This window comes from Leptodactylus fuscus, chromosome 7, assembly GCF_031893055.1.
Source record: "Leptodactylus fuscus isolate aLepFus1 chromosome 7, aLepFus1.hap2, whole genome shotgun sequence".
Lineage (NCBI taxonomy): Eukaryota > Metazoa > Chordata > Amphibia > Anura > Leptodactylidae > Leptodactylus > Leptodactylus fuscus.
The window spans coordinates 124,823,690-124,849,425 of NC_134271.1; the positions used below are offsets into that span (position 1 = coordinate 124,823,690).

General features: G+C 44.6%; 2 protein-coding genes across 3 annotated transcripts in view; one reads left to right on the top strand and one right to left on the bottom strand.

Annotated features, from left to right (window-relative positions):
* Nucleotides 1-5,443: 5,443 nt before the first annotated feature.
* On the top strand, nt 5,444-12,944 carry AP4S1 (adaptor related protein complex 4 subunit sigma 1). The gene is made up of 5 exons (XM_075283016.1): nt 5,444-5,602; nt 6,613-6,699; nt 9,110-9,178; nt 10,628-10,639; nt 10,893-12,944. Exons 1-5 carry the CDS (start codon nt 5,465-5,467, stop codon nt 11,019-11,021), a joined length of 435 nt encoding a protein of 144 aa, XP_075139117.1. The 5' UTR covers nt 5,444-5,464; the 3' UTR covers nt 11,022-12,944.
* Nucleotides 12,945-13,413: 469 nt separating this feature from the next.
* The window catches only part of HECTD1 (HECT domain E3 ubiquitin protein ligase 1), a 48,700-nt gene continuing 36,377 nt past the window's right edge, over nt 13,414-25,736 (bottom strand). For both annotated transcript variants that reach the window (XM_075282954.1, XM_075282953.1), the window contains exons 30-42: nt 25,351-25,405; nt 23,620-23,802; nt 22,587-22,797; nt 22,398-22,483; nt 21,955-22,082; nt 21,285-21,486; nt 20,806-20,943; nt 19,601-20,208; nt 18,576-18,654; nt 18,135-18,228; nt 17,161-17,311; nt 16,862-17,006; nt 13,414-14,549 (exon numbers count right to left, since the gene is read on the bottom strand). In XM_075282954.1, coding sequence (XP_075139055.1) covers nt 14,412-14,549; nt 16,862-17,006; nt 17,161-17,311; nt 18,135-18,228; nt 18,576-18,654; nt 19,601-20,208; nt 20,806-20,943; nt 21,285-21,486; nt 21,955-22,082; nt 22,398-22,483; nt 22,587-22,797; nt 23,620-23,802; nt 25,351-25,405 — 2,218 coding nt within the window. In that variant the 3' untranslated portion in view covers nt 13,414-14,411. The remainder of the gene's footprint in view (nt 14,550-16,861; nt 17,007-17,160; nt 17,312-18,134; nt 18,229-18,575; nt 18,655-19,600; nt 20,209-20,805; nt 20,944-21,284; nt 21,487-21,954; nt 22,083-22,397; nt 22,484-22,586; nt 22,798-23,619; nt 23,803-25,350; nt 25,406-25,736) is intronic.

A 25,736-nucleotide genomic window follows, 5' to 3' on the forward strand; every position in this document is an offset into this window, starting at 1 on the left:
CCAGGAGAATTATAAGGATTGTGTCATTTTTACCAAACATGAATGTCTTAAAAACCGTAAATTTTCTATTTGTACATGGCATTGTAGAATTATTATGTCTACATTATTACCTTTACTGCAATCTTCATATTCCTCCTTGGCTAAAAATAGTCAAAAATAATAAGAAGAATATTTTTGATATATAGGGCGACCTCTGCTTTGCACTGCCTCATAGTTCTCGCCATGTGGATGAGCTGGCTCATTGATGTCTATGGTAGAGTTTTCTAGGCAGGCTCTGTGCAGGGAGGGGGGCTGGATAAGCTGTGCTATCTTCTATTGTAACACTATCAGTCTTTTCTGTGATGTAAGTGAGACCACTGCTGCAAAAAATACCCTTACAGAATTGGTGTCAGTCTGTTATTCGGCTTAATGGCCAGAGTGGAGATTGCACAATATAAGATAAGATAATCCTTTAATAGTCCCACATTGGGGAAATTTCAGTATTTGTACTTTTAATATATAGACAGTGGCATGGAAAGGTTTTTTTTTAAAAAAAAATTAAAGAGTTTTTTTTTTCCTAAGGATACCCCTGTAAATCAGCTGGTAACTTTTTTTTGACTCCACCAAAAATGAGTCCCAACTCCACAGTCCTTGAATCTCCTCTATCCATAAATGAATAGTCCCAGTGAATATAATAAACTATGTAATATATCTTATTAAGGAAATCTGTTTCCTTCTCCTTCCTTTACTCTGCCTCTAATAGCACCCTTATCTGTATCTAGCCTCACACATAGAAGTCTATAGAGAGGGGATGGATGGAGGACGAGGATGTTATTTAGTTACAGTGTGTAGCAGAGTTTAGCAGCTGTAGTTATTTGTGTGTCTTTTCCAGCAGCCACTTCCTCTCCCTCCCCTTTCCATAGACTTCTGTGTTAGAAGTAACTCAGTCTGATTAATGGAGATGTATTTTTCTTTAATGAGATATATTCTCAACCCCCGACATGTGGCATGCGACCTGTTAGTCTCTGGCACACAACTTCACCCTCTGTAACGTGTGCTTTATAAAGGATGATTGTCAGCCATATTTTTGTCAAACTCCGGCAACTGCAGATATTGATCCTGTCTATAATATACTGGCTGGTGGGGAACCATATGACTATACACGCCACCCAGCGTCCTCTATAGTAACACATACAGGCGCCATGGAGAAGTAATGTGTACAGTCACATGATCCTTTACCCGGCGCCAAGCTATGAACAATATCAATGTCTTCAGATGCCAGAGGCTGGCAGAATGGGGATAGAGTGATCATCAGTTATAAAGAACATGGTAGAAGAGGATCACTTGGGGTAACACTGTACAAAAAAAGGTTACTTACCCCGGTTCTAGAGTTTTACTTCACCTTGCTGGTATACTCTGAAATATCTGGTGGTTTTGCAAATTTATTAAGACTGGTATCTCACATGCCAGTCTTGACAAACAGCCTGACTGGCACAGGGACGGAGAGACTTATGGAGAGGCTGCCACAGGTAGGTACTAGTGCAGATTTTCATTCCATCTCACATCAGTTAAGCAGAAGCGGCCATGCGCCAAACAATACGATCTCTATGCCAGAAAACTGGCGTTTAGGGGGTAATAAATAATCATTTTATTATGCAATTATTGATATTGTATAATCAATTAAATGGATAGCTTCTTATTTACTTTCATAGGAACCATCCAGTAGCTTTTTCATGAATTAGAGGATCTTTACTGCTTCTGTCTGAGGTCATCGAGCAGGGAGTCGGAGTGGGTGGTGTGGCCGTCCAACTCCACAGCTCTGGTTTTACTAGGGAACTTTTTTTTTTTTTTATGTAGATTGTGAGCCCCATATAGGGATCACAATGTACATTTTTATTCCTATCAGTATGTCTTTGTAGAATGGGAGGAAATCCATGCAAACACGGAGAGAACATACAATCTCCTTGCAGATGTTGTTCCTGGCAGGATTCGAACTCAGGACTCCAGCGCTGCAAGGCTGAAGTGCTAACCAATGAGCCACCCTGTTGCCCCCACTACAAAACTTTTAGTAGTTGTACATTAAAGAGGATCTTTCATGTCCTCGGCCACATGCAGTTTTATATACGCTAGAAAGCTGTCAGTGTGCTAAATTTATTGCACTGTCAGCTTTCCTGTTATGTGCCCCGGGGCTGGAGATATCGGTGCCGTTACTGATATCTCTTCACTGTCAGAAGGGTGTCCCTGACAGTCTAGCTGAGCTGTGAGGAACGCCCATCCTCACTGTACTCGTCCATTGCCCTGTACTGTCAGAGAGGCCTTTCCTTACCTCCCAGGACTGCTGCTGAGCTGTGAGAAACGTCCCCTAGTACAAGTCTATGGATGAGTATTGTCAGGACAGGCGTTCCTCACAGCCCAGCTAGACTGTCAGCAACGTCCTTCTGACAGTGGGCAGAGATTGGTCCCGAACTTAAAGGCACTGATATCTCCAGCCTGGGGACACATAATGGGGAAGCCGACAGTGCTCTGAATTCGGCCCACTGTCAGCTTTCTAGCGGTATATATAACCGCATGTACCTGAGGTCATGAAAAATCCTCTTTAACATAATGTAACTTTATAAAATATACCGTATGTATTTTTGTATTGTCTTTTCTAATTAAACATAGTGCATGGCATTTTACGGGGTAAGAAGTTTATTAATCTGTGCTTCGCCTGGTGTCCAGCCCAGACTCTGTGAGACAGCATGCAGTGTTACATTTGTGTATCCAACAACACTTGGCCATTCTGACACATGGCCTGACACATATGCTGTCACACCTGTTGTTGCTCATACACATGTCCACCTGTCGCACTATAAATCCTATCATATCCTGCTCGTGGTATTGAACAGTGTGTGCATGAGACACCATTTAACCCCTCTCTTGCTGAAAAGTGTGAGCTTTGTGATCGCCTCCTTTAGTCCTTATTCACATGCCTGCTTTATACTGTACATCGTATACAGATTAGCAGAATAGTGCTCTAGGGGCGATTTTTCATATCCTTGGGCTTTGCCATTTGCTGCCCCTGACTGCCGTCCAGCTCCACGCACCATATGTTGAGTGACATCTCTCCCTGCCGGTCACCTTCTTCCGGCCATGACGGACGCCATACTAACTGTATTGCCTGATGACAACACGCTCTGTCGTCTCCATCTGAAGCTGGCTTGCTTCACTTCCAGGTGCGGTGCGTCGGAATAAAAAAAAATGGAGCAGCGGTCCTGAATAAGAAGGATATCTTTGGAAATTATGCAGCCCTACAAGATACTGTCATTAATTTATATTTGATTTTGCTGCTGACAGACTCTCTTTCAGACTACTTTGACCTTAATTCCAAATGTGGCTGCTTTCTGCCAATAACCTCTCTAAAGTTCCCAAAGTCTCCTTTCTAGTTAATTTGCAGTTCACTCCCTGTTGCTACCCAAGGTCTGTCCATAGGTACATTAGATGAATATGACGTTTTCACAGTGAGTGGAGGGGTTGATTCTCCTCACAACCTCCACACACATGCCTGCAAACTGCTTGCTCTTGGCAAAGGACTGAACATTCTGCAAATCTCACAGCTTACAATGTAAGAAAAAAGTCTTCTATCTGCTTGTATCATTACATATGGGATATTATTCAAAGACTGCAAACAGCTTTTCCTGACACTGCTCATAGATTGCTCTACCCTTTATTTGCAGTTCCACGTTCCCGGACATCCTATATTATAAAATACTTTCATGTGCAAGAGGCCTAGCTCTTCTTCTGAACTCAAGTTGGAACTCCTTCTCAAGGGATTTCACTTATAGCGACTTCCAAGAGCAATATGTATTGGGTTATTACAAATTGCCTTGATCAGTCTTTCATTTTGTTGACAGGAGCTGCCAAATGGTCATCACAATGAAATAATTATTGGTTGACACACTTAAAGAGGACCTTTCATGGTCCGGGGCACAGGCAGTTCTATATACCGCTGGAAAGACAACAGTGCGTTGAATTCAGCGCACTGTCTGCTTTCCTGATCTGTGCCCCGGGTGAAAAGTTAGCGGTCCCGGTACCGTAGCGCTTTACAGTCAGAAGGGCGTTCCTGTCACTCTGTCAGGAACGTCCTTCTGTACAGCAGTGCCTATAGTGCTGTACAGTGTGAGCGTTCACACTGTACAGCACTATAGGCACTGCTGTACAGAAGGACGTTCCTGACAGAGTGACAGGAACGCCCTTCTGACCCAGGACTCCAGCGCTGCAAGTCTACAGTGCTAACCACTGAGCCACCGTGTTGCCCCTGAATAAATATATTTCTGTATATTTCAGCACCTCTCAAGATATGGCTTTACTGGTCTTTATTTGGGCATTCATCACACCCTTTATACAGTCCAAAATGTCACCCAACTCCATGTATTCTTATGCCAAGTGTCATCGGCTGAATACTGACATTTATTATAGATTTGGGATTGTGGAATTTCCTCTGTAACTACCTTGCTCATAACACGATTCTGACCCAAATGGGCAATTTTTTATCATTATCGCAGAAGTGGACAAAGGCCGCCCTAGTGAGACCTTTATGTACACTGAAGTTACTATGTGACTGTTTGATATATACGGTATGGTATTCTGTATGGGCACCACCCTGTTCCATTGGGGTAACTGACTCATCTTTATGACAGGTAGCGATGGGGGACAGGGTGGGGGTTGGGATTGAATTTGATTTTGTATACCTTGTTGTACTCTATTTTGTACATTGACTGTTGTTCTCTTGTCAGGATTTGACTCATGTTTTTGCTCTGTTTTATATGGATAAAGGGATCCTATTATCGGATAACCTTTTTTTCTCGATAACACTTAGGAATAACCTTAAGAAGCCTATTCTTCTCCTACCTTTAGATGTCTTCTCCGCGCCACTGTTCGGTAGAAATCCGGGTTTTCTTCGGTATGCAAATGAGTTCTCTCACAGCAACACAGCTCAAACAGCACTGAGGGCGTTCCCAATGCTGTAAGAGAAATCTCCAGCAATGCCTCCATCTTCTTCAAAAACCCCTTCTCCCTGTGTTTTCTTCCATCCTGGGTTTCAATCTTCTAGTTCTCGGGCATAGCCGCCTGGGCCACAAGAAAATGGCCACTTACGCAGTAAGCTGGTGTAAGCAGCCATTTTCTTGTGGCCCTTGCATGCGCAGTCGGCTCTGCCCGAGGCCTAGAAGATGGAAGAAGACACAGGTGGAGGCGTTTCTACTTCCTTCAAGCACTGGACTCTGGCATGCTTTGGTGATGTGCCCTCTATTGGCAGGAAGCAGCATGTGATTGCAGCTTGCAGGAGGAGCACATGGCGCTGTCATGTTACAGCAGCTGGTGTATCTGCTCAGCTGGTGTACTCTGTGACCCCTTCTGCTGGGAGTAATAGAGCAGTGGGAAAGCTCTTCATCTAACTTTCCTCTGTTTGTCCATATTTAGGTAACTTTCTTCTTCACCGGCTGAGATGATCAAGTTTTTCCTGATAGTTAATAAGCAAGGACAAACCAGGCTGTCTCGCTATTACAATGCTGTGGAAGTTCAGAGGAGAACACTGCTAGAATCCGAAGTCATCAAACTATGCCTGTCTCGTCCCAAAGACCAGGTAGGATTATACAGCCCTGTATACTTGGGGTGGTCTTGTGACATGTCCTAGTGAGGTGTCTGTAATTGTTATTGGTGCGAGTCCAGGTACTGAGATCTTCACCGACTGCTGACACAAAGCAGCATAAGGGTAAGTTCACACAGGGTTTTTTGGACCGGAACCTGAGGCAGAGGCCGCCTCAGGTTCCGGTCCAAAATATGTGCAGCTGCGACTGGATGCCGGTCGCGCACTCCACTCCAGATTAGGCCCAATGAATGGGCCTAGTCGGGAGTGTCTTCAGGTGGATATCACAAGAAAAAACAACTGAGCGGCTCCTATTGATTTCAGTGAGAGCCGTCTTTTTGGTGACGATTTTGAGGCGGATACGGCCTCACAATCCTGACCAAAAAACCCGTGTGAACTTACCCTAAGAGTTCAGTTTAGCATTATGCCCCTCTGGCTATGATCAGCTCATCTCGAGAAACCGGTTTGCTGAAGATGGTCTCCAGAAGTCTATGGATCCGTCTTCAGCTATCCAGACCTCTATAAGGAAAGCCAATGACAATAGCTCAGGTGAGTTCTTCTGTCCTTGTGTGACAACAGTTGGAGGTCTCGGCACCTGGACCATCATACATCAAATCTTCTGACATCTCTATGATATGTGAAACATTTTATGACAGGGCGGATGCTCTGTGGGACATTTTGCTTCTCTTGCTGCCTCCGTTACAATGTGGCTCCAACTTCCACTTGTCAGGGATTGGTACCATTGACAGCTGAGGCCCGGTTCACATCTGTGTTTGGGTTTCCATTCGGGGAGTCCACTTGGGGACCCCATGAACAGAAACCTAATCCGTATAAACAATAGTGGTTGCCTAAGGAAACCTGCAGATCCCATAGACTATAATGGGGTCCGTGTGGTTTCCCCTCAGTTTCTGCACAAAAAATATGGAGGGAAAAGTGCTGCTTGCTCAATAATATTGTCTTATATAGCCAGTGCACTGTTCTTCACATCTGTATCTGCCTCCTTCCAGTGTTCCTTTGTAGAATATAAAGACTTCAAGCTGGTGTATCGGCAGTATGCGGCGCTGTTCATTGTGGTGGGAATAGATGAGTCTGAGGTAAGAGCTCCTTTGTTACCGGATCACTGTCCTGTCTGCTTATGTCTTCTTCTACTTGTACTTGTACTTTAAAGGGGCTCTATCAGCAAAATCATGCTGATAGAGCCCCACATATGCGTGAATAGGCTATTCATGCACTGCTAATGTTATATTAAACTTCCACGCCTCTTCTTCCTCCGATGTCCTCCGGTCCCGTCCTCCTCCGGCGCTCGCGAACGGACACTGATAGAAAAAAAATAGCCTGGGCGCATGCGCAGTAGCCGTAGTAGTAGCCGCATTCTACTGCGCATGCGCTCAGGCTATTTTTTTTTTTATCAGTGTCTGCAAGTGAGCGCCGGGAGGAGGACGGGACCGGAGGACATCGGAGGAAGAAGAGGCGGGGATGAAGATGAAGACACACCCTGATTGCCCGCCCAGCGTGCACGATCCGTAAGTAGATAATATTCTTTTTTAGGTTATTATTTTAAAACGGAGGGGGGGGGGGGGTAGTTTAATATAACATTTATGGTGCCTGAATAGCCTTTTTAAAGGCTATTCACGCATATGTGGGGCTCTAGCAGCATGATTTTGCTGATAGAGCCCCTTTAACTCAGATTATCCACTGTAGTGGTGGCCATACACTTAGCGGGAATGTATCACCAAAAGAAAAAAAAAGTTATTTTTTAAAATCAAGAAATATTAAAAATTCTAAACTAATTTTTAATGATTTCCACTGTTGTCCACTAGAGGGAACATTATCTGTGTCACACAGTACACAGATGAGTTCTAGTTCAAGGACCTTTGATGATTTCATTAAAGGTCATTTAGCAATCATAGTGAGATGTATATACACTCACCGGCCACTTTATTAGTTACACCTGTCCAACTGCTCGTTAACACTTAATTTCTAGTCAGCCAATCACATGGCGGCAACTCAGTGCATTTAGGCATGTAGACATGGTCAAGACAATCTCCTGCAGTTCAAACCGAGCATCAGTATGGGGAAGAAAGGTGATTTGAGTGCCTTTGAACGTGGCATGGTTGTTGGTGCCAGAAGGGCTGGTCTGAGTATTTCAGAAACTGCTGATCTACTGGGATTTTCACGCACAACCATCTCTAGGGTTTACAGAGAATGGTCCGAAAAAGAAAAAACATCCAGTGAGCGGCAGTTCTGTGGGCGGAAATGCGTTGTTGATGCCAGAGGTCAGAGGAGAATGGCCAGACTGGTTCGAGCTGATAGAAAGGCAACAGTGACTCAAATAGCCACCTGTTACAACCAAGGTAGCCAGAAGAGCATCTCTGAACGCACAGTACGTCGAACTTTGAGGCAGATGGGCTACAGCAGCAGAAGACCACACCGGGTGCCACTCCTTTCAGCTAAGAACAGGAAACTGAGGCTACAATTTGCACAAGCTCATCGAAATTGGACAATTGAAGATTGGAAAAACATTGCCTGGTCTGATGAGTCTTGATTTCTGCTGCGACATTCGGATGGTAGGGTCAGAATTTGTCGTCAACAACATGAAAGCATGGATCCATCCTGCCTTGTATCAACGGTTCAGGCTGGTGGTGGTGGTGTCATGGTGTGGGGAATATTTTCTTGGCACTCTTTGGGCCCCTTGGTACCAATTGAGCATTGTTGCAACGCCAAAGCCTACCTGAGTATTGTTGCTGACCATGTCCATCCCTTTATGACCACAATGTACCCAACATCTGATGGCTACTTTCAGCAGGATAATGCACCATGTCATAAAGCTGGAATCATCTCAGACTGGTTTCTTGAACATGACAATGAGTTCACTGTACTCCAATGGCCTCCACAGTCACCAGATCTCAATCCAATAGAGCATCTTTGGGATGTGGTGGAACGGGAGATTCGCATCATGGATGTGCAGCCGACAAATCTGCGGCAACTGTGTGATGCCATCATGTCAATATGGACCAAAATCTCTGAGGAATGCTTCCAGCACCTTGTTGAATCTATGCCACGAAGAATTGAGGCAGTTCTGAAGGCAAAAGGGGGTCCAACCCGTTACTAGCATGGTGTACCTAATAAAGTGGCCGGTGAGTGTAGATCTCCAGTGCTATAAACAAAGCTTTTAAAAGGCAAAAAAGATGATGTCGCTCTGGTTTCTTACAGTGCAGCAGTACAGAGCTGTACATATGTGACTGCTATTGCTTAAGGACCTGTGATGACATCATCAGAGGTCCCTGAGCAACTACATTAAGGATGTTGTTACATGTAACTGTGTTGAAGACATTGAGATGTAGCCGTATATATAAGGGAGGTGGCTAAGCTCTAGATGGTCGCTTGTTATCCCTATCCCTTGACCATTACCTGAACAGTTCAGTGTTTCACACCACAATCCAATGTCTGTCTCTCCTTAGACTATGAACAAGTTGAATGATATAAACTTCTCTCTCTTTACAGAATGAGATGGCCGTCTTTGAGCTTATTCATAATTTTGTTGAAGTATTGGACAAGTACTTCAGCCGAGTGGTAAGTATGGAGAGTTATGGTGGCGACATGTATGATTTAGAAACATGAGGCCTTGACATGATAGACGCTATTGTATGTCATCACCACCCGGGGATTGTAACACTGCCGGTGTGAAACCACTGAGCCACTGAACTGATTTGTCTTGGGACTACTCCTGAGGGTGTTGTCTAAGTGGTCTCCAGGTTCTCATACTTTCCTTGTGCAGAAATCTGGAAAACAATATGGTGCATGGCAGTGGATAAGCTGAGGTCAGGGCAGGAAGAGTCTGTTCATCATAGTATATAGACAGGTGGCTCAGAGTAACTAAAGGGTCAGGGCAGACAAAACAGTCTTAGGCCTGGTTCACATCTGCGTTCGGTAATCTGCTCAGGGAGTCCGCATGGGGACCCCTTCAAATGGACTACTGAACGCAATGGCAAGTGGTGTACAGTGAAAGCACACGGGCCCATAGACTATAATGGGCTCTGTGTACTTTCCGCGTGGTCTCCGCACGAGTCATGTGGAGAGAAAAGTAGATTGTGAACTACTTGTCCCCATGCGGACTCTCCGAATGGATTACCGAACGCAGATGTGAACCAGACCTTAAGAATTGAGTGAACAGTCAAAACAGAAACAAAATCTATCTTCACTGGAACTAACAAGCTAGGAAAATGATTGTTTAGTCACCTGCCCATGGAGAACGGTTTCTTGAAAAGGTTTTCTGAGACTTGTATAGTTATGAGCTATGCTTAGGATAGATCATTAATATGGAGCCAACACCCAGGACCCCTGATGGATGGTTAGGACCTCATCCTTCTGCCAATGACATTGTGTTTATCAGTTATATGATACAGCAGCAGCTCAGTCCCATTCAAGTGAATAGGACTCAGCTGTAACAACAAGAACAGCTGTACGGTATGTACAGCGCTGTGCTTGGTGCCCAGTGAAGAGGCTGTAGTGCTCACCAGATTACGGCGGACTCTCCAGCCAGACCCCTACAGAATAGGTGGCCAATGTGTAAGTCCTGGAAATCCAATGCATACAGACAGGGATTGAAGCCCTCACCACACAATCCAGGAGACTAGAGCGTCGGACAGAGAAAGATGACCAATGGTTGCAACTAGGTGGTGTCATCCTTTATATGAATGTATGCAACTAATGCCCGATTCACACTACCTTATGTGTTCCGTCCAGAAGGAGTCCACATGAGGACCCCCCGGATGGAATACAAGTGCGACTGCAAGCTCTGTGTAGTTAAAACCTATAGACTATAATGGGGTCCATGTGCTTGCCGCGCACTGCCCGCACGAATCATTCTCATGCGGACGGAACACATAAGCTAGTGTGACCCGACCCTTAGCATGTGTGAACAGAGCCTAAAAATAAAGTAGTAGATTGTTCCCTACATAGACTATACATTACATGGCTATAAGTGGATTGTTTCTGACATGTATGTCTTTTCTTTTTCAGAGCGAGTTGGATGTATCCTTTTGTAAAAGTTTGTTTTGGGGTTGTTGTTTTTTTTTTTTGGATTGGGGGGGTGGGGGTGATTTGTGCCATTTCCGCCCAGTGTCATATTCACCAAAAGCTTGTGCATAGTTATGTACTGTCACAGACGGTATTTCTTGGGTCGACCACGTCCTTCTGAATAGGCCCATAAAATCCCGTATGCTGGGTGTTCCTGTAACAATCTCTGTGTCGCAGTCGATCCCTTTTCCTTTACTCGGACATACAGATCATGTTCAATCTGGACAAGGTGCACATTATTTTGGATGAGATGGTGCTAAATGGCTGTGCAGTAGAAACAAATAAGAGTCGGATCCTTGCTCCCCTGCTAGTGCTGGATAAAGTTGGGGACAGCTGAGTTTTCCGGATACATTCTCTGCCTATCCAGCCACATCGTACATCTATTACCCAAAGATTGTACAACAAATATGGAGTTAAAGGCAAAATTGAAGACTCCTCCAGACATTTTGGATGCTTGACTTTGCCCATGTGTTGCACGGTTTATTGAATTGAAGTTACCCAGGGAGAGGTGGATGCGTTGAAAGAGAGAAGGATTTCTAATAGGCAAAAGCAGGCTCAGAGTCCTGAAAGTGAGAAGTGAGGCATCTGGTGCCCTAGAAGAAAGCAATGATTCCTGTATGGGGCTAGACTGATACACAGTATATAAACTGTATACTACTGGGTAAGGGCGGGATCACATCTGCGCCCGGTCTCCGCTTTCAGTTTCTGTCTTCTGCCTAAGAAACCAGACAGGAGACAGAAACCGGCAGTCATTTTTCAAACCCATTCATTTGAATAGGTTTGCAAAGTGTCTGCCCGTGAGCGTTTTATGGTCTCCGCGGCGAAACCAGGTTTTTTTTTAACCGGACACAAAACACTCACGGGCGCTCACACACGGACATGGTCTGCTGGGTTTCCGTCTCCTGTTGGCAGAAGACGGAAACAAAGTGGAGATCGGGCGCAGATGTGAACCTGCCCTGACAAGGCTAGTAAATGTCTCAAGATAGAGTTAACTGCTAGATTTTGGGACCAATCACTAGGGTTCCTATCAATCATGAGATGAGGGGGTGTTGAATGGAGCAGTGGTAGCAAGTACTTACTGTCACTCCATTCAGGCCTTCTATGTACATAATCGCCTTTTCTTACTAGTCCTATATAGATGAATGGAGCAGCAATGAATATGTGTGCCTCCCTGACTGTTCACAAGATCCTGAGATCCATTTGATCGCCTTCTCCAGTGGTCCGATCCCCACCAATCTAAGGCTTTGTTCACATCCGCGTTCGGTATTCCATTCGAGGGAGTCCGCATGAAGACACCCTCCACCACCCTGAATACCGAACGCAACTGCGAGCAGTATGTCAAAGGAAGCACACAAACCCCATACACCATAATGAGGTCCATGTGCTTGTCGCCCGATCTCCGCAGGGATCATGCAGACACTAAAGTAGTTCACAATCTATTTTCCTGTCCGCATAATTCGTGCGGGCATTGTGCGGCAAGCATATGGCCCCCATTATAGTCTATGGTGTTTGTGTGCTTTCTCTGCACACCACTTGCAGTTGCATTTGGGAAATCCCCATGCAGACTCCCCCGGACGGAATACCGAACGCAGATGTGAACCAAGCATTACAGTTTTATATCCCTATCCAATGGATAGGACATATCTCATTAATAGATAAGCCTTTCAAGCTAGAAATACACAGGAATGCGTTTATGTCATTGCAGAACACTATACTGGATATGGTCGCATTGTGCCCAGTCAGCAAAGATCCAAACATGCTGGATTTCTGTATGACGACTGCAATCTTAATGTTATTCAGTGTAAAGGGCCCTATCTGTGAGGAGGTTGTTCAATTTTATGTTATTGATAAGGAATAGAGATGAGAGAGTACTGTTCAAAACGGCAGTTTCAAATAGCACGCAACCATAGGAATGAATGGATGCAGCCTGCACGCAGGGGGTTAAGCGGCAGGACGCTGCGTCCATTCATTCCTATGGGTGCGTGCTATTTGAAACTGCAGTTTACTCTAATAAGGAAATCTCATCTATAAAACAGCATTGGGGGCCATAACCTGTTCTCCATTTACATCATAGCATCTGTGCATTATTACAGCGTCTCCCATTCACTTCTATAGGACAGGCTGTAATCACATTACACGGCCGCTGTGAATCAGACAACAGGAGATATAAACTGAAGAGGTCACAGCCTTCTCAAACAGCTGATCAGCAGGGGTCCCCACTGATCTTTTACTGAAGATAGGTCTCCAATTAAAACAAAAACTGGACATCCCCTTTAAAGGTACAGCAACATAAGGCTCCGTTCCCACGGAGTAACACGCCGCGCATTCAGACACGTGTCAGAGTGTGAGCACTCAAAACAGATCCTATTCTCTTCAATGTGTGCCGGCTCACACACGCGACACATTGTAATCAATGGGAGACTTTTTAACCCTTTGATTTCAATGTGTAATGTGCGTGAGTCGGCACACATTGAAGTCAATGGGATCTGTGTTGAGCGCTCACACTCTGATACGTGTATACGTGTCCGAATGCGCGGCGCGTTACTCCGTGGGAACGGAGCCTCAAACTCCATTGCTGTGTTGTGTTGCACTAGTGACTAGATGACGTTACTTTGTTGCGGCAGTGTATGTAGCAGAGTCAGTTTCGTCATGGTGTACAGAAAAGATCCGGCCTGGCGCAGATTTCAGACTGCATATATTTATTTCTCGGCACACATACTGAAAATGTGTTTCGTTTTAAATTCTTTATTAACTTTTTTTTATTTTTTACTTCAAACTGCAACAAGTTAAATAAATGTTTATAATATACAAAGAAAATACAAGAGAGCAATCTTTATTTGTCTTTCTTTCTATTTTAACCCCTTAAGTGCGAGGAACAGCCTTCTACACGGGAGTCGAAAGTCACCCTGAACAATGAGGGGAGGGGGTAAAACTGGCTCTGTGCCATTGTACGTTGTTGTAGGGATTCAAATCATCGAAGCTTTATTTGGAATTTTGCACAAACACTTCAGTTCAATCTGCATAGCAGGGGGGGGGGGGGGGGGGCGGCTTAAAAAAAAAAAAAAAATCCAATCCTTCCAGATTAGGGAGGACGCTATCTTAACAAAAGGTGCATGGTTATAACATAAGGAGAAAGAAAAATACAAAGTAAACACTAAGGGGGGGTTTAAATAGTGCAGGCACCATTACAAATAAAATGGAAAAAATTATGTAAGAAGGGAAAAAAAAAAAGCTTCGGGTGTCCATTAACGTTCTACGTTTCATGTAAGCAGCTTTCTGGCATGTTAGTTTAAAGCTAGCAAAAATGAGAGTTGGATGCAGGAGAGCGGGGACCAGGAGATGCCGACGTAGTGTAATATGTTCATACAAGAGACGTTAGACTTTTACAATGTCTGTGCTGACAAGCAGTGACCCTAATAGAGGCCTATAGGAGAGGCTTGTGCTGCCCTCCAAACCAGCTGCTGCCAGCATGAAGGGGCAGACTAAGTGTTTTCAGTCAGTCATGCCAGGAGAGAGACCATTTCAACATTAGCAGCGAAGAAGAAAACAAATAAAAAAATAAAATAAAAGGCATTACACCCGCCCTCGGACTTAGAGCCTTGCGGAGAGAGTGTAAGGAACACACAGCGAGAGGAAGAAAGGCCATGTCTTTTCTCAGCACACGAACACGAGAGAGGGAGTGCCGCAAGTAACAACATCTTAGTGTCCCGTCAGCCCAAGCTAGCTCTCAGTTCAGATGGAAACCTTTCTCCATGGTAGCAGCAAGCAGGCGGTCTCTCATTATCTCCTCCGAAGAATATTCCGGCAACTTAAGATAATGCACGCAGGTATTCACAGACGGATAGCTAGCATCGGTTGCATCAACCTAGAAAAGAAAGATGGAAGTCAGTAAGTCGTGTGAAAATATACCAAAAATCTTGCTTGCATCAAACCCTCTTGACTAACAAAAGACCTCCAGGATACACACAACACACACACCCGTATTTTTCGGACTATAAGACGCACCTAGGTTTTAGAGGAGGAAAATAGGGAAAAAAAATTTTGAAGCAAAAAATGGTAAAATATTTAAATATATGGGAGTTGTAGTTTTGCAACAACTGCAAGGCCACATTGACAGGTGACCCTGCAGCTGTACGGGGATGCATAGAGTGGTTTTTTTTGCGGGGCCAGAAGTACTTTTTAGTTATACCATTTTGGGGAATATCTATTGCTTAGATCACCTTGTATTGAAAAAAAAAAACCCGGTGGTTTATGACATATGATTTTCTACTTTTATATATATTCTAGGGACAGGAGGTGATTTACAACTTTTATTTATTTCATATTTTTAAAGCTTTTTTTTTTTTTACTATTTTATTCCCCCCTGGGGGCTTGAACCTGCGGTCACTTGATTGCAAGTCCCATAGACGGCAATACAACTGTATTGCCGTCTATGGGACATTCTGTCTATTAGTATTACGGCTGGTCATAGACCCAGCCGCAATACTAATATATAGCAGTGACAGGCCCGGGAGCCTCATTAGGCTCCCGGCTGTCACCCGAACAGGTCGGCTCCTGCGATATCGCCGCGCAGGAGCCGGCCTGCAACTTTACAGGTACGGGGCCGGTGGGGACCCCGGGGGAGAAGGGGCCACCGATACTGACCCGGCATCCGCCTCTCTAGTACAGGTGAGGGATAGACGCTGGCACAGGTGCCGGGGCCTGAGACATCGCTGCGCTCCTCTACCCTGCATGAAGCCAGCGGCGGGGGGACGGAGGAGCGGAATAGCATCGCCCCTGCTGGCTTCATGCAGGGCAGAGGAGCGCAGCGATGTCTCAGGCCCCGGCGTCTATCCCTTTCCGGCATCCGCCTCTCTATTACGGCGGGTGCCAGGCACCACATTCAGACTATAAGACGCACCCTTCTTTTCCCCAAAAATTTTTGGGGAAAAAAGTGTGTCTTATAGTCCGAAAAATACGGTGTATATATATGTATATATATATATATATATATACATACACACACACTATATAATTTTTATTCTTTATTAAATACTGATAGGTTATCAGTCTGATCAGTGGAGGTCCAACACCACGACCCTGCACAGTTCTGCCTACCTCTAGGCCCTGAAAGCTACAGCGGCGAATGATGAATGGAAGCAAATGAGGAGCTTCAGATCCCTGCAGCACCGCTATACAATGGACGGCAGAGCTGCGTCTGCTTCCAATCCACCATTGCAGCATCCAGTGGCCAGAGACAGCCGAATCAGCAGATCTGTTAAGGTCATGGGTACTGGACCCCCACAGATCAGATACTGATGATGAGCTATTCTTTGGCTACGTCATCAGTATCAAAAGCAAAATGAACTGCATCTTAAACGTCTGATTGTGGCATATTCTTATTGGGAGAAGCTTCCCTACAGCTCTTTTGTGGGGTCTTTCACAAAGTGACATCACAACGCAGCACTTTTGTTGACTTGGGGGGCAAGGCCAGCCATACAGATGAGACTGGTTACAAGGCCGTCCAATCGTTGACGGGACTGTTTGTACCAAGTCTCTGATCGGGGGGGCAGTTTAGTTATACATGAAAAAAGCACAAGTTTGTGAGTTCACTAGTTGGCTTTTGGACTATCATGGCAAACACTGGTAACTCCAATCGTATCCAGCAGGACAAAATCTGTTGTCGACCACCTGAAATCATTCATTTCTGATGATCTAATATGTCTGGCCATCTTTAATGCACATGAGGAGCCATGGGGTATTTACACACAAGGTAAATCCACTGGAAAATCCCTACGTGTTAGAAAGGTCTCTGGTTTTGCCACAGCCTACAGCTTATTTAACCAGTTTAACTAAGTGCCCCCACAGGAGAAACAAAGAATTACACATCTCCCAATCACAATCTGTGATTATACAGTATATTGCAGGTCCCCCGTAGTGAGGACTTTGTAAGCACCCACCAACCGAGTGAGGAGGATCCTAAACAAAGAGTTCCCCCTGGCACTAAATAACTTACCGCTCCCTTCTTGTTAACCCCCAAAGTTCTGCCCTGCAGTGATATTTATAGAATAAAAAGTCAATCGGCTACACTGCGCCCTCCATACACATATGATGCATTATTTTTACTTATTTTTTTTCCCCCTCGTGATAAAAATTTATTCAAAGCAAAAAAAAAAATTTAAATCTTGCAGATCTCACCTTTCTCACAACTGTTAGACGTGGATGCAAATTGGCTAGGCCTCCAGGGGGCAATGTAGAGCACCCAGTTGTAAACTGTAGAAAAGCCTTCCTCTCATCGGAGGACATGCCACAGAGGACTCGTACAAAACGAAGGAAGCCCGGGCTACAAGAAAGGAAAGGTCACATATGGTCAGTTTATAGAGCATCACCTCAATGCTAGGGTGAAATACTTGTATATAGTTTCATTGGTATAGACATAGAGGGTCAGTTCCACCACCTCTGGCAGGGACGTGGCTCGCCCATCAGCAGACACATACCTTTCTCTCGTGTAACCTAGTTTGGGCTCGGTGTAATTGATAATGTCTTCGGCTGACCAGGAGGGAGACTGGTTTCCACAAAGAATCATCTGGACCTCCTCGGGGCTAAAAGAACCCAGTTTCTCCATAGGGAATACTTTATTAAAGCCACCTAGTACAGAAGACAAGAAAATAATGTGATACTGACAAGCCAGTTATAATTTCCCCCTCTCTGAAGAATAGAGCTGCTTCCCTAAAGAGGCCGTCCCATCTTCAGAACTTATCCCCTATCCACAGTATTGCATTACAGTCTCATTGACGTAACAAGACTGAGATGTAGTACCATGTAGAGCACATTGACAAGGGTGGCGCTATTCCTGGGGAAAAAGGAAAGCCATTTTCTCTTCCTGAAAAACCCTTTGAAGGCCAGGAAGGGACAGTAAGTGAGGACAAGCCTTGATCTTCAGTCCCTAAATAAGTAACTTGTGACCATGTGCTGCTCCAGCCAATGGCCTCCATGGACTCGAACCATACAAGCTACCATCACCACTGAGGCCATTGGCTGCAGCGGTCATGCTTATGTATGTCTCGTCATGGTAACACAAGACTACCCATTAGTGTTGAGCGAATACTAGATTTGAATACCTCCTCTCCCATAGGAATGCATTTTAGCACTTAACCCCTTGCTGTTCGGCCGCTTACATGTATTCCTATGGGAGTGGAGGTATTCGAAACTATTCATCAAATACTATTCGACCCATCACTACTACCTATCTATTGGAGTAGGGATTTTACCACAATGCCTGCTATTAGGGTACGTTCACACAGAGATTTCTGGTCAGGATTTTGAGGCCGTATCTGCCTCAAGATCCTGACCAAAAAGACGGCTCCCAGAAATCAATGGGAGCCGGTCGTTTCTTTTTTTTTTTCTCCCAGACAACCCCTTTAGCACATTGATCTTGTACCAATCCCATACATTACCCCCACTGACTCACTTCTAAATGCTTCCATCTGTTTTTGGACACCAGTTTGCATGCAGAAGTCAAACATCAGATCGACATATTCCTCAGCATTGTCTATGGTCACCATCTGCAAGGAGGAGTTAAGTGAGTGCTCCGCACATATACAGTCATCTAATCCATTATAAGAGATAGTATTTTCTAATATATTTCACATTTCAGTTTCCCACCATCCTTATGGACGTGTCCAGACCTTGTAGTCCTGACACTGCTGTGGGTATGAGAGTCCTTCGTGTCAGATAAGATCAGGACGGGTTTATATAAAGTAGATTTCTATCCATGAAGTGTAAGTGCAGTCATATGGAGACATGTTAGAAAGCCGCACAATTTTCCCTAAAACAATTACTCAACTTTATAGAATTTCCTCTTTACAGACAAGGAAAGGCTGCCGATTTTTGTAGACTTTCGTTTGCTTACCTCATCCTCGCCGTTAGGTTTCAGGTCTACTGCACTAAAGCCATAAACACGAGATGAGGGACAGAACTGGAAATTAAGCCTAAATTAAAGGGAAAAAAAACAGCAAAAGTCAAGAGATTTCCTAAAAAGGCAGAGGTTAATAGTTTAAGAAAGTGAGAGGATTTTACAAATCCTCCATTGAAAATTTTGCAATTAAAGGGACTGTACCAGGAACAAGAGTTTTCCCCTATGCACAGGATAGGGGGACATCTGTATGGTGGTAGTCCCACTAATGGTCATATATTGTGGTATTGCACTTCATTGTATAGGACTGACAAAGATAAGTTAATACTGTATTCAACTTTTTTTTGGTAGACCAATGGAAATGAATGGAGCGGCAGTACACTCCACTGTCCTTGTTATCGGTCCCAACGATTGGTGTCAGACCAGCACTAACCTCTGAATAGAGGTAAATTATTCATGGTACATCCCCTTTAAAGGAGTCTCCTTTCCCCATACTATCTGCAGGATAGGCGATAATTGTATGATCAGTGTAGGTTAAACAACTGGGACCCCAATGATCATAAAAATGGGGACCGGTCCTTCCATTACTGCTCCACTCAATCTCTATACTGAAGGACTTTGACCAGTGATCTATTCAAGTAGGGTACATGGGACCCCAGAAAAGAGAGCAAGAAGTGGATATCTCCATTTTTATGCTGCGGCTGAACTGAATCAAGGTAGCTCAGGTCCCAATTTAAGAGATTGAGAAATGATCTGCAGTACCTGTTCTGTCCACTACACAGAACGACACTGTCTGCTTCCTATTCCATTCTCTGTATCAGCTCCTGAAACCTTGCCAATCCCATATAAATGACCTATCCTTAAGATAGGTCATAGATACTTTTAGCCCAGAAAACCCCTCTGAGGAGCAAATATATAAGAGAGTTGATTTAGAAGAAAAATCTTCTAAAAAAAAAAAAATCTATCTATCTTCTTTTACAAACCTCACTTTCCATTAAAGCAATACCACCCCCCAAACTCACCCTAAGTCTTCAATGCTGACTGGAGGTCCAGATCCAGAGGGATTCTTTAGCATCAACTCTTGGAGTTGTGTGTTCTTCTCATCCTCAGACAAGCTGCGATTGCTCAGAATATGTCTTCTTTTCACAGCCAATTCACGAATATCTCGGAGGAAGCGTGCACGGTGCGGGTTTACAAGTTCAAAGTCCTCCCATGTCAATATACCCTGGAACCAGGCTGGTGGTTTTGGCTTTGGTGGATCCAAGATGAACTCAGATTTGGAGTCTTCCTCGAAGCTTCCCACAGAGAGGGCATCGTGCCCATCTTCTGTGGAGGCTTCAGATTGACTTTCAGTACAGTGCTCACTTTCCTCACCCCTAGAGGCATACAACAGTTTGCTCATATTGCTTTTGATATCCCCCATACACATGAGCCTGAAGAAGGGCTTAGAAATGGGCAAGTCTACTAGGCGATTGTCCTGTATACACTTTGCCAAAAATATACCCAGAAAATGACAAAGCCTGGTTACTCTATCCAGTTCTTCACTGTCCTGAGGATAGGGAGCAATGAATAGTCCACATGACCGCTGCACATAATATCCCGGAGGTTTCAAGCCACCACCCAAGTCAACCTAGAAGAAAATACAGATGTTAGATACTGTACTAGGATTCGCTCCTGGTATATCACAGACACAGAGAGAGGGTAACACTTGGGCATGACTATCTGTAAGTGGTCTTCAGTGGCCAAAACAAAGATTTATGGCATCGCCAACTAGATGAAGAATGGCTGGGGGGTTGGGGGATGTATGGCCCCTCACCTCCACTGCACTCAGAGAAAGAATGGAGGTCACTGTGCACCCGTTTCGTTGACGCCTGTAGGACGCAGTCACCTCTATTCAAATCTCAATAAAGGGGTGAGATATACATTCACACATTTATCACACACCCAACAACGTAAGTTGCTTGTTCACAGAATATGAATAAAAAAGTTTCCTTAATCCCTCAGCTATTGTCATGGAGAAGCGGTGCCTGGCCATACAATTGCATTAGAGGTTGGCCATTCAATGGAATGATTGTGCATGGGCGGTCCAGGTTCACCAAAACAGTGTCAAAAATAGCTAATACAGTGGGTTACCTGCCTCCTAAGACCTCCTTGTGCCCTAGTACGGCAGGTTGACCGTGACTACCCTATTTCTACAACCCTCTAGAAAACAGTCTGTACTTGTTACCTGTCGAGATTCATCATCAGGGAAGTCATCATCGCACAACCAAATTCCCAAGTCTGTTTTCTGAAACTCTGCTGCCACCAGGGCATAAAATTCAAGGGTAGGGCCCAGCCCAGTCCCCTCCTCTCCAAGAAACTCCACCTGCAAGAAAAGTAGTGATGAATGAATACATAGCCTAGGCCCCATTTACATGAGCATCAGGACTTTTGTTCTTGAAGCAGATCTGCCAGCTGCCTATGCTGCCCTGTGTGCACAGGCGAGATATTACTATATGGGACGCTTGCATAATTCTGGGTAGGCAGTGGACATCTGCCTTGGCAAACCGTCCCAGCTAGCATGCAGTTGCCTCTCTTGGTGCTTAATGTGACATCACACAGAACAACCCCTTTAAGAGCCATAAAACCATTCTAATAACCAATAATGGAAATACAAAATCACACTTACACTTTATAGAGAAGGATCAAAAGAAGAAGAACTCTTACCTCAAGCACAGACTTGCGATCTGCATGGATCTGCATGACATTCTCTGCCCATTCCATCAAGGATTCTCCTCGAGGAACCTTCACTCTCTCGTGCTTTAAACGTCCAACTCTAAATTCACCAGGATCATCCCTACGGACGGCACTGGCGGTCCTACTCCTCTCCACAGTGGCCTCCCGTCTGTTCTGCAGCCACACAATAGCTCTGTGCAGAATAGAAGTAAATTCCATCACATGATGCATTAACACAATATGGCTAAAAACTCCAAAAACATCAGCTAGAAATAGTGCTATATAGGAAGATACCAAAAGGCAATTTGTTTAAAGGGGTACTCCATTGTCACTTCCTTCTTTCCCGGGTTTTCTATGTGACTAAACCAAGTTCTGAGCTGGTTCTCATGATAGGAACCAGCAGTCCAGAGTCACAAAGCCTATCCAGTGTTCAATGTTAGGGGATATATAGGGGATAACTGAATACATCATCAGAATAGTAAAGCCAGTCCCCATGATACAGGTAACAAAGCAGTGATCACGGGAGAGGAGGAAGATGGCAGAAAAACAAACCAAAAACCTAGAGGAAGCAAGTGATCGATTAACTTCTTGGAGAAGCCCTACAATCCATCAGATGAACCCTGAGTAATAAGTACTATGTCATCGGGATTTATAACCATACCTGGATGCTCCAAACGCTGTACATGTGAAATACAGCTGCCTGGTCTCAAAGGGGATAAGGAAGGGACACTTGCTGGTTAACTGCTCACACCAATCTGGCAAAGCTCCACTAGCCAAAGCCAGCGGCTCCTGTAATGACAAAGACAAAGATAGAAGCATTAACTTAATCTTGTGTGTGACTTCTGGGAGTCCCACCAGTGGAACCCCCGTCGATCATGACAACGGGGTCCCTTGTATCCCTGTCTGAATGCACCAGGAGTCTTGCAAATGTTACTCCATTAATCTTTACAAGACTGCTGGAGATCATGGATCCCTGTATTTTGGCAGTGGACCCGGTCTCATGTTCTGTGGGGATTTCAGAGTCAGGACACCCAGTGACCAGACATGTAACCCTTCTCCCGTGGATAGGATATAAGTCTTCTCTAAGATTCCCGTAACACGTACCTCAATTTGCTGCAGGATTTTGGTTGTGATTTTTTTGCTGGTGAATTCCTCTGGGGAAACACTGAATAGAAGCATTTCATCACCTTCTAAAAGAAAAACCAAAAAGAAAACAGTCAATATATGTCCGCAAGTGTCAGTGATAATAAGACCAGAGATGATATACTGTGACATAAACCTAGAGAAACTCACCTTCTTGTGGTGTCCTAGCAGAGTATGGGTCACTGGCTACTATATAAAGGATGCGAAGGAGCTGCAGGACATCCTCTACACCGCACGAATTCTGGCCGCTGCCCGCCTTGGCTTGTGGCTGCTCCCGACCATGGCTTAAAATGTCAGAACTCTGTATTGTGCCGAGAGTGGCCGGAATGACTGCAGACTTGCTTCCATTCTCACAGAAGTCCTGCAAGCAGAAGAATGATGTATAAGGCAGAAAGCAAAACTGTACCCCATTCATCCCCTGTGAGCTACCCATACGATCGGTATACTGAACCATATACAACTCAATCCAAGAGTAGACTGTAGAACATATGGGGCCACTAGAATCCGCCCAAAACTACACCATGAATGGTCCAACCTCTCCTGCCCTGGACCATCCGCTGTCCTGACATGTCCGTTTCAGTAAATACACGTATCCCCTGCTTTTATTACAACTCTGTGTTGCGTCTTTCCCCTCTTACTCCTACTAAGAAGAACTGGTTGCCGCTATGTTCTTTGTCAATGGGGTGTGTCCCCACACCGTGACATCATCAGCTCAACCATCAGAGAATGCAAGGACATCCCCCAACTGGAAACGCCCAGTTGTCAGTTTATTCATAGGAATAACAGGGGAACGTGACAACATAATTCTAAGGAGAGATGCTCCACATGGGCTATACCAGGGGTAGGGAACGTACGGCTCTCCAGCTGTTGTAAAACTACAACTCCCAGCATGCATACTGGCTCTGCTGTTCTGGGAACTCCCATGGAAGTGAATGGAGCATGCTGGGAGTTGTAGTTACAGCAGCTGGAGAGCCAAAGGTTCCCTACCCCTGGGCTATACCATTACTTACTCTTACATGTCAGGAATGACGTCAGGTCCTCTTTAGGAATCCTAAAATTCAACAAATTCTATTTCCATTTCCCCTTATATCGTAAAATAAAAAACACAGAAAAAAAAAAAAACAACACGACACACAAGCCAAGCATAAACTAAAGTTTCCAAGCCACCCCAGCCCCGCTTTACTTTGTAAGCAGCGATAAGCTGGGAGCAGTTGCGGTTCTTTCGGATGCTCTTGTTAGTTCCAGTCAGTTTCCAGCGCCGCAAGAAGCTAGGATCTGCGTTCCTCTGCAGATAGGTGATCAGATCATTCTTTGGCAAAGCATCTGTACCCAGTGACTGCTCCACATGTTCCACGGACCAGCAGCCCTGAAGAAGGGAATGCGGTATTAAGGGATATCTCAGCTCTGAATATCACAGCTGGACAGATCTGCTCTACTACTGGAAACTGAATGGAATTCTGGATTTTGGGATGAGACTCCTTCCTATGTCCATTACCTCCTAGCACTAAGCTAAAGAGACGAGTCATAAAAGCAAAAGAAAAGGAGCGGCTGTAGAGGCTTCAAGGGGTAAGGTGGCGTTACCTGGCCAGTCCAGAAACCATTGGTTAATAGGGGATACAGTTAGTGGCATCGGAGTCACACATTTAACCAGCAATCCAACAAACTGCACAGGGCACACGGTATGCTTTCTTTAGTATAGTCATGCACAGATTGTATGGAAATATTACTAACATGCTGATACAACTTAAAGAGGTGTCATGGAGAATATCTTCTATCCACGGGATAGAGGATAAATATGCCATACCCTGAGAACAGGGGTTCAGCTGAATGTAGGCATGCCACATAGTGGACTAGAGTGAGCCTATCCTATAGAGACGGGATAAATCCTATTCATGAGACAACCCCAGGACAGCACAGAGTGCCCCTACAATCTGTCAATGGGGTTGTCTCATGAATAGGTCTTATCCTGTACCTATAAGATAGGGGGATAAATATTCTTTGTGGCATAACACTTTTAAAGGGATTGTCCCATGAACATGATTTATTACATAACTATAAGATGGGCAACTATCCCCTATCTATAGGGTAGGTAAGACATATTCACTGGGGCCACCTGAAGGGACTAATAAAAGTAAAGGGGCTCCTGGTTCTTGTTTGAATGAATACATTCTATTAGATTGATGGAGACAGCACCGTACTTGGGACTCGCACGTGGGACCACTTCATAGACATGGGGGTGGGGGCTCTAAGGACCAGCATATCCCTAACATCAGTAGGGGGGTACTAGTGGTAGGACCCTTATCTCTGATGCAGGATAGGAAATAAATCTTCCTCATTGGATAACCATTTTCAGGCTCCATATACAGAAAACAAGTCATCCAAAGACTGGTTGACTAAGTTTCCCACGTTACGGAAACGCAGCTTTTTTTTTTTTGTTGCGGTTTTTTTTTTTTTTTGAGCCAAAGCCAAGAATGGCTACAAAATGATTGAGAAATATATAGGAAGTTCTTAGACTTCTCCCTTCTGCTCCCGGCTTTGGCTCAAAAAACTGCAGCAAATTCTGCAACAAAAAAAGCTGCGTTTCCGCAACGTGGGGCTTTAGCCTTACTCTCTCCCAGAGATAATATCTAAGGAAGAAAGGACTGAGCAGGTTGAATCTTCCATGTCTGATCCTCTTTTTCACAGTAGATATAAGTTGCTCCTTGAAGTGTCTGGCTTATTCAACCCTCCCTACAGAGATCACATGCAGCCTTGGAAGTGACGAGGAATAGTTGTCAGCCGGACAAGTATTGAGCCGGCGACTATTGTGGACATTCCAATGTAAAACTATACTATGTGCTAGAGGACATTCTCACCATCTTAATGGAAGCAAATTCTTAAGGCAATGACATGGAATTATAGAAGTGACACTTACCATTCTGCCCGACTCCTTCTGTTTATCAGATTCCTTCATCTCCCTGTACATAATTCTGTATCATGGAATAAAGTGGAAAGTCTATAAACACTTGCAGATTGATTTACACACCCGACAATGAGCAAGTAGATAGTTAAGCAGTTCCCAAAATTGTTCTCATAAGCCCTGCAGATTTGGTGGCAATTTTTGAGCCAAAGCCAGAAGTGGAAAGACTTCTCCTTCCCGCTGGACCCGCTTCTGGCTTTGGATCAAATCTTTGTGTAAAACCACGCTCACATAGAAAAAAAAAAAGCATTGAGAGACCTGAAAATAAGAAGTAGGCTATCCCATAATGTTCTATGCAACTTTTATCAGCCAATCAGCTAAAATAAGGTAACAGGTCTATT

Excerpts from the sequence above, each read along its gene's own strand:
- AP4S1 (XM_075283016.1), top strand. The coding sequence starts at position 5,465 with ATGATCAAGTTTTTCCTGATAGTTAATAAGCAAGGACAAACCAGGCTG. Across the intron at positions 5,603-6,612 it reads TGTCTCGTCCCAAAGACCAG|TGTTCCTTTGTAGAATATAA; the intron begins GTAGGATTATAC and ends GCCTCCTTCCAG. Across the intron at positions 6,700-9,109 it reads TGGGAATAGATGAGTCTGAG|AATGAGATGGCCGTCTTTGA; the intron begins GTAAGAGCTCCT and ends CTCTCTTTACAG.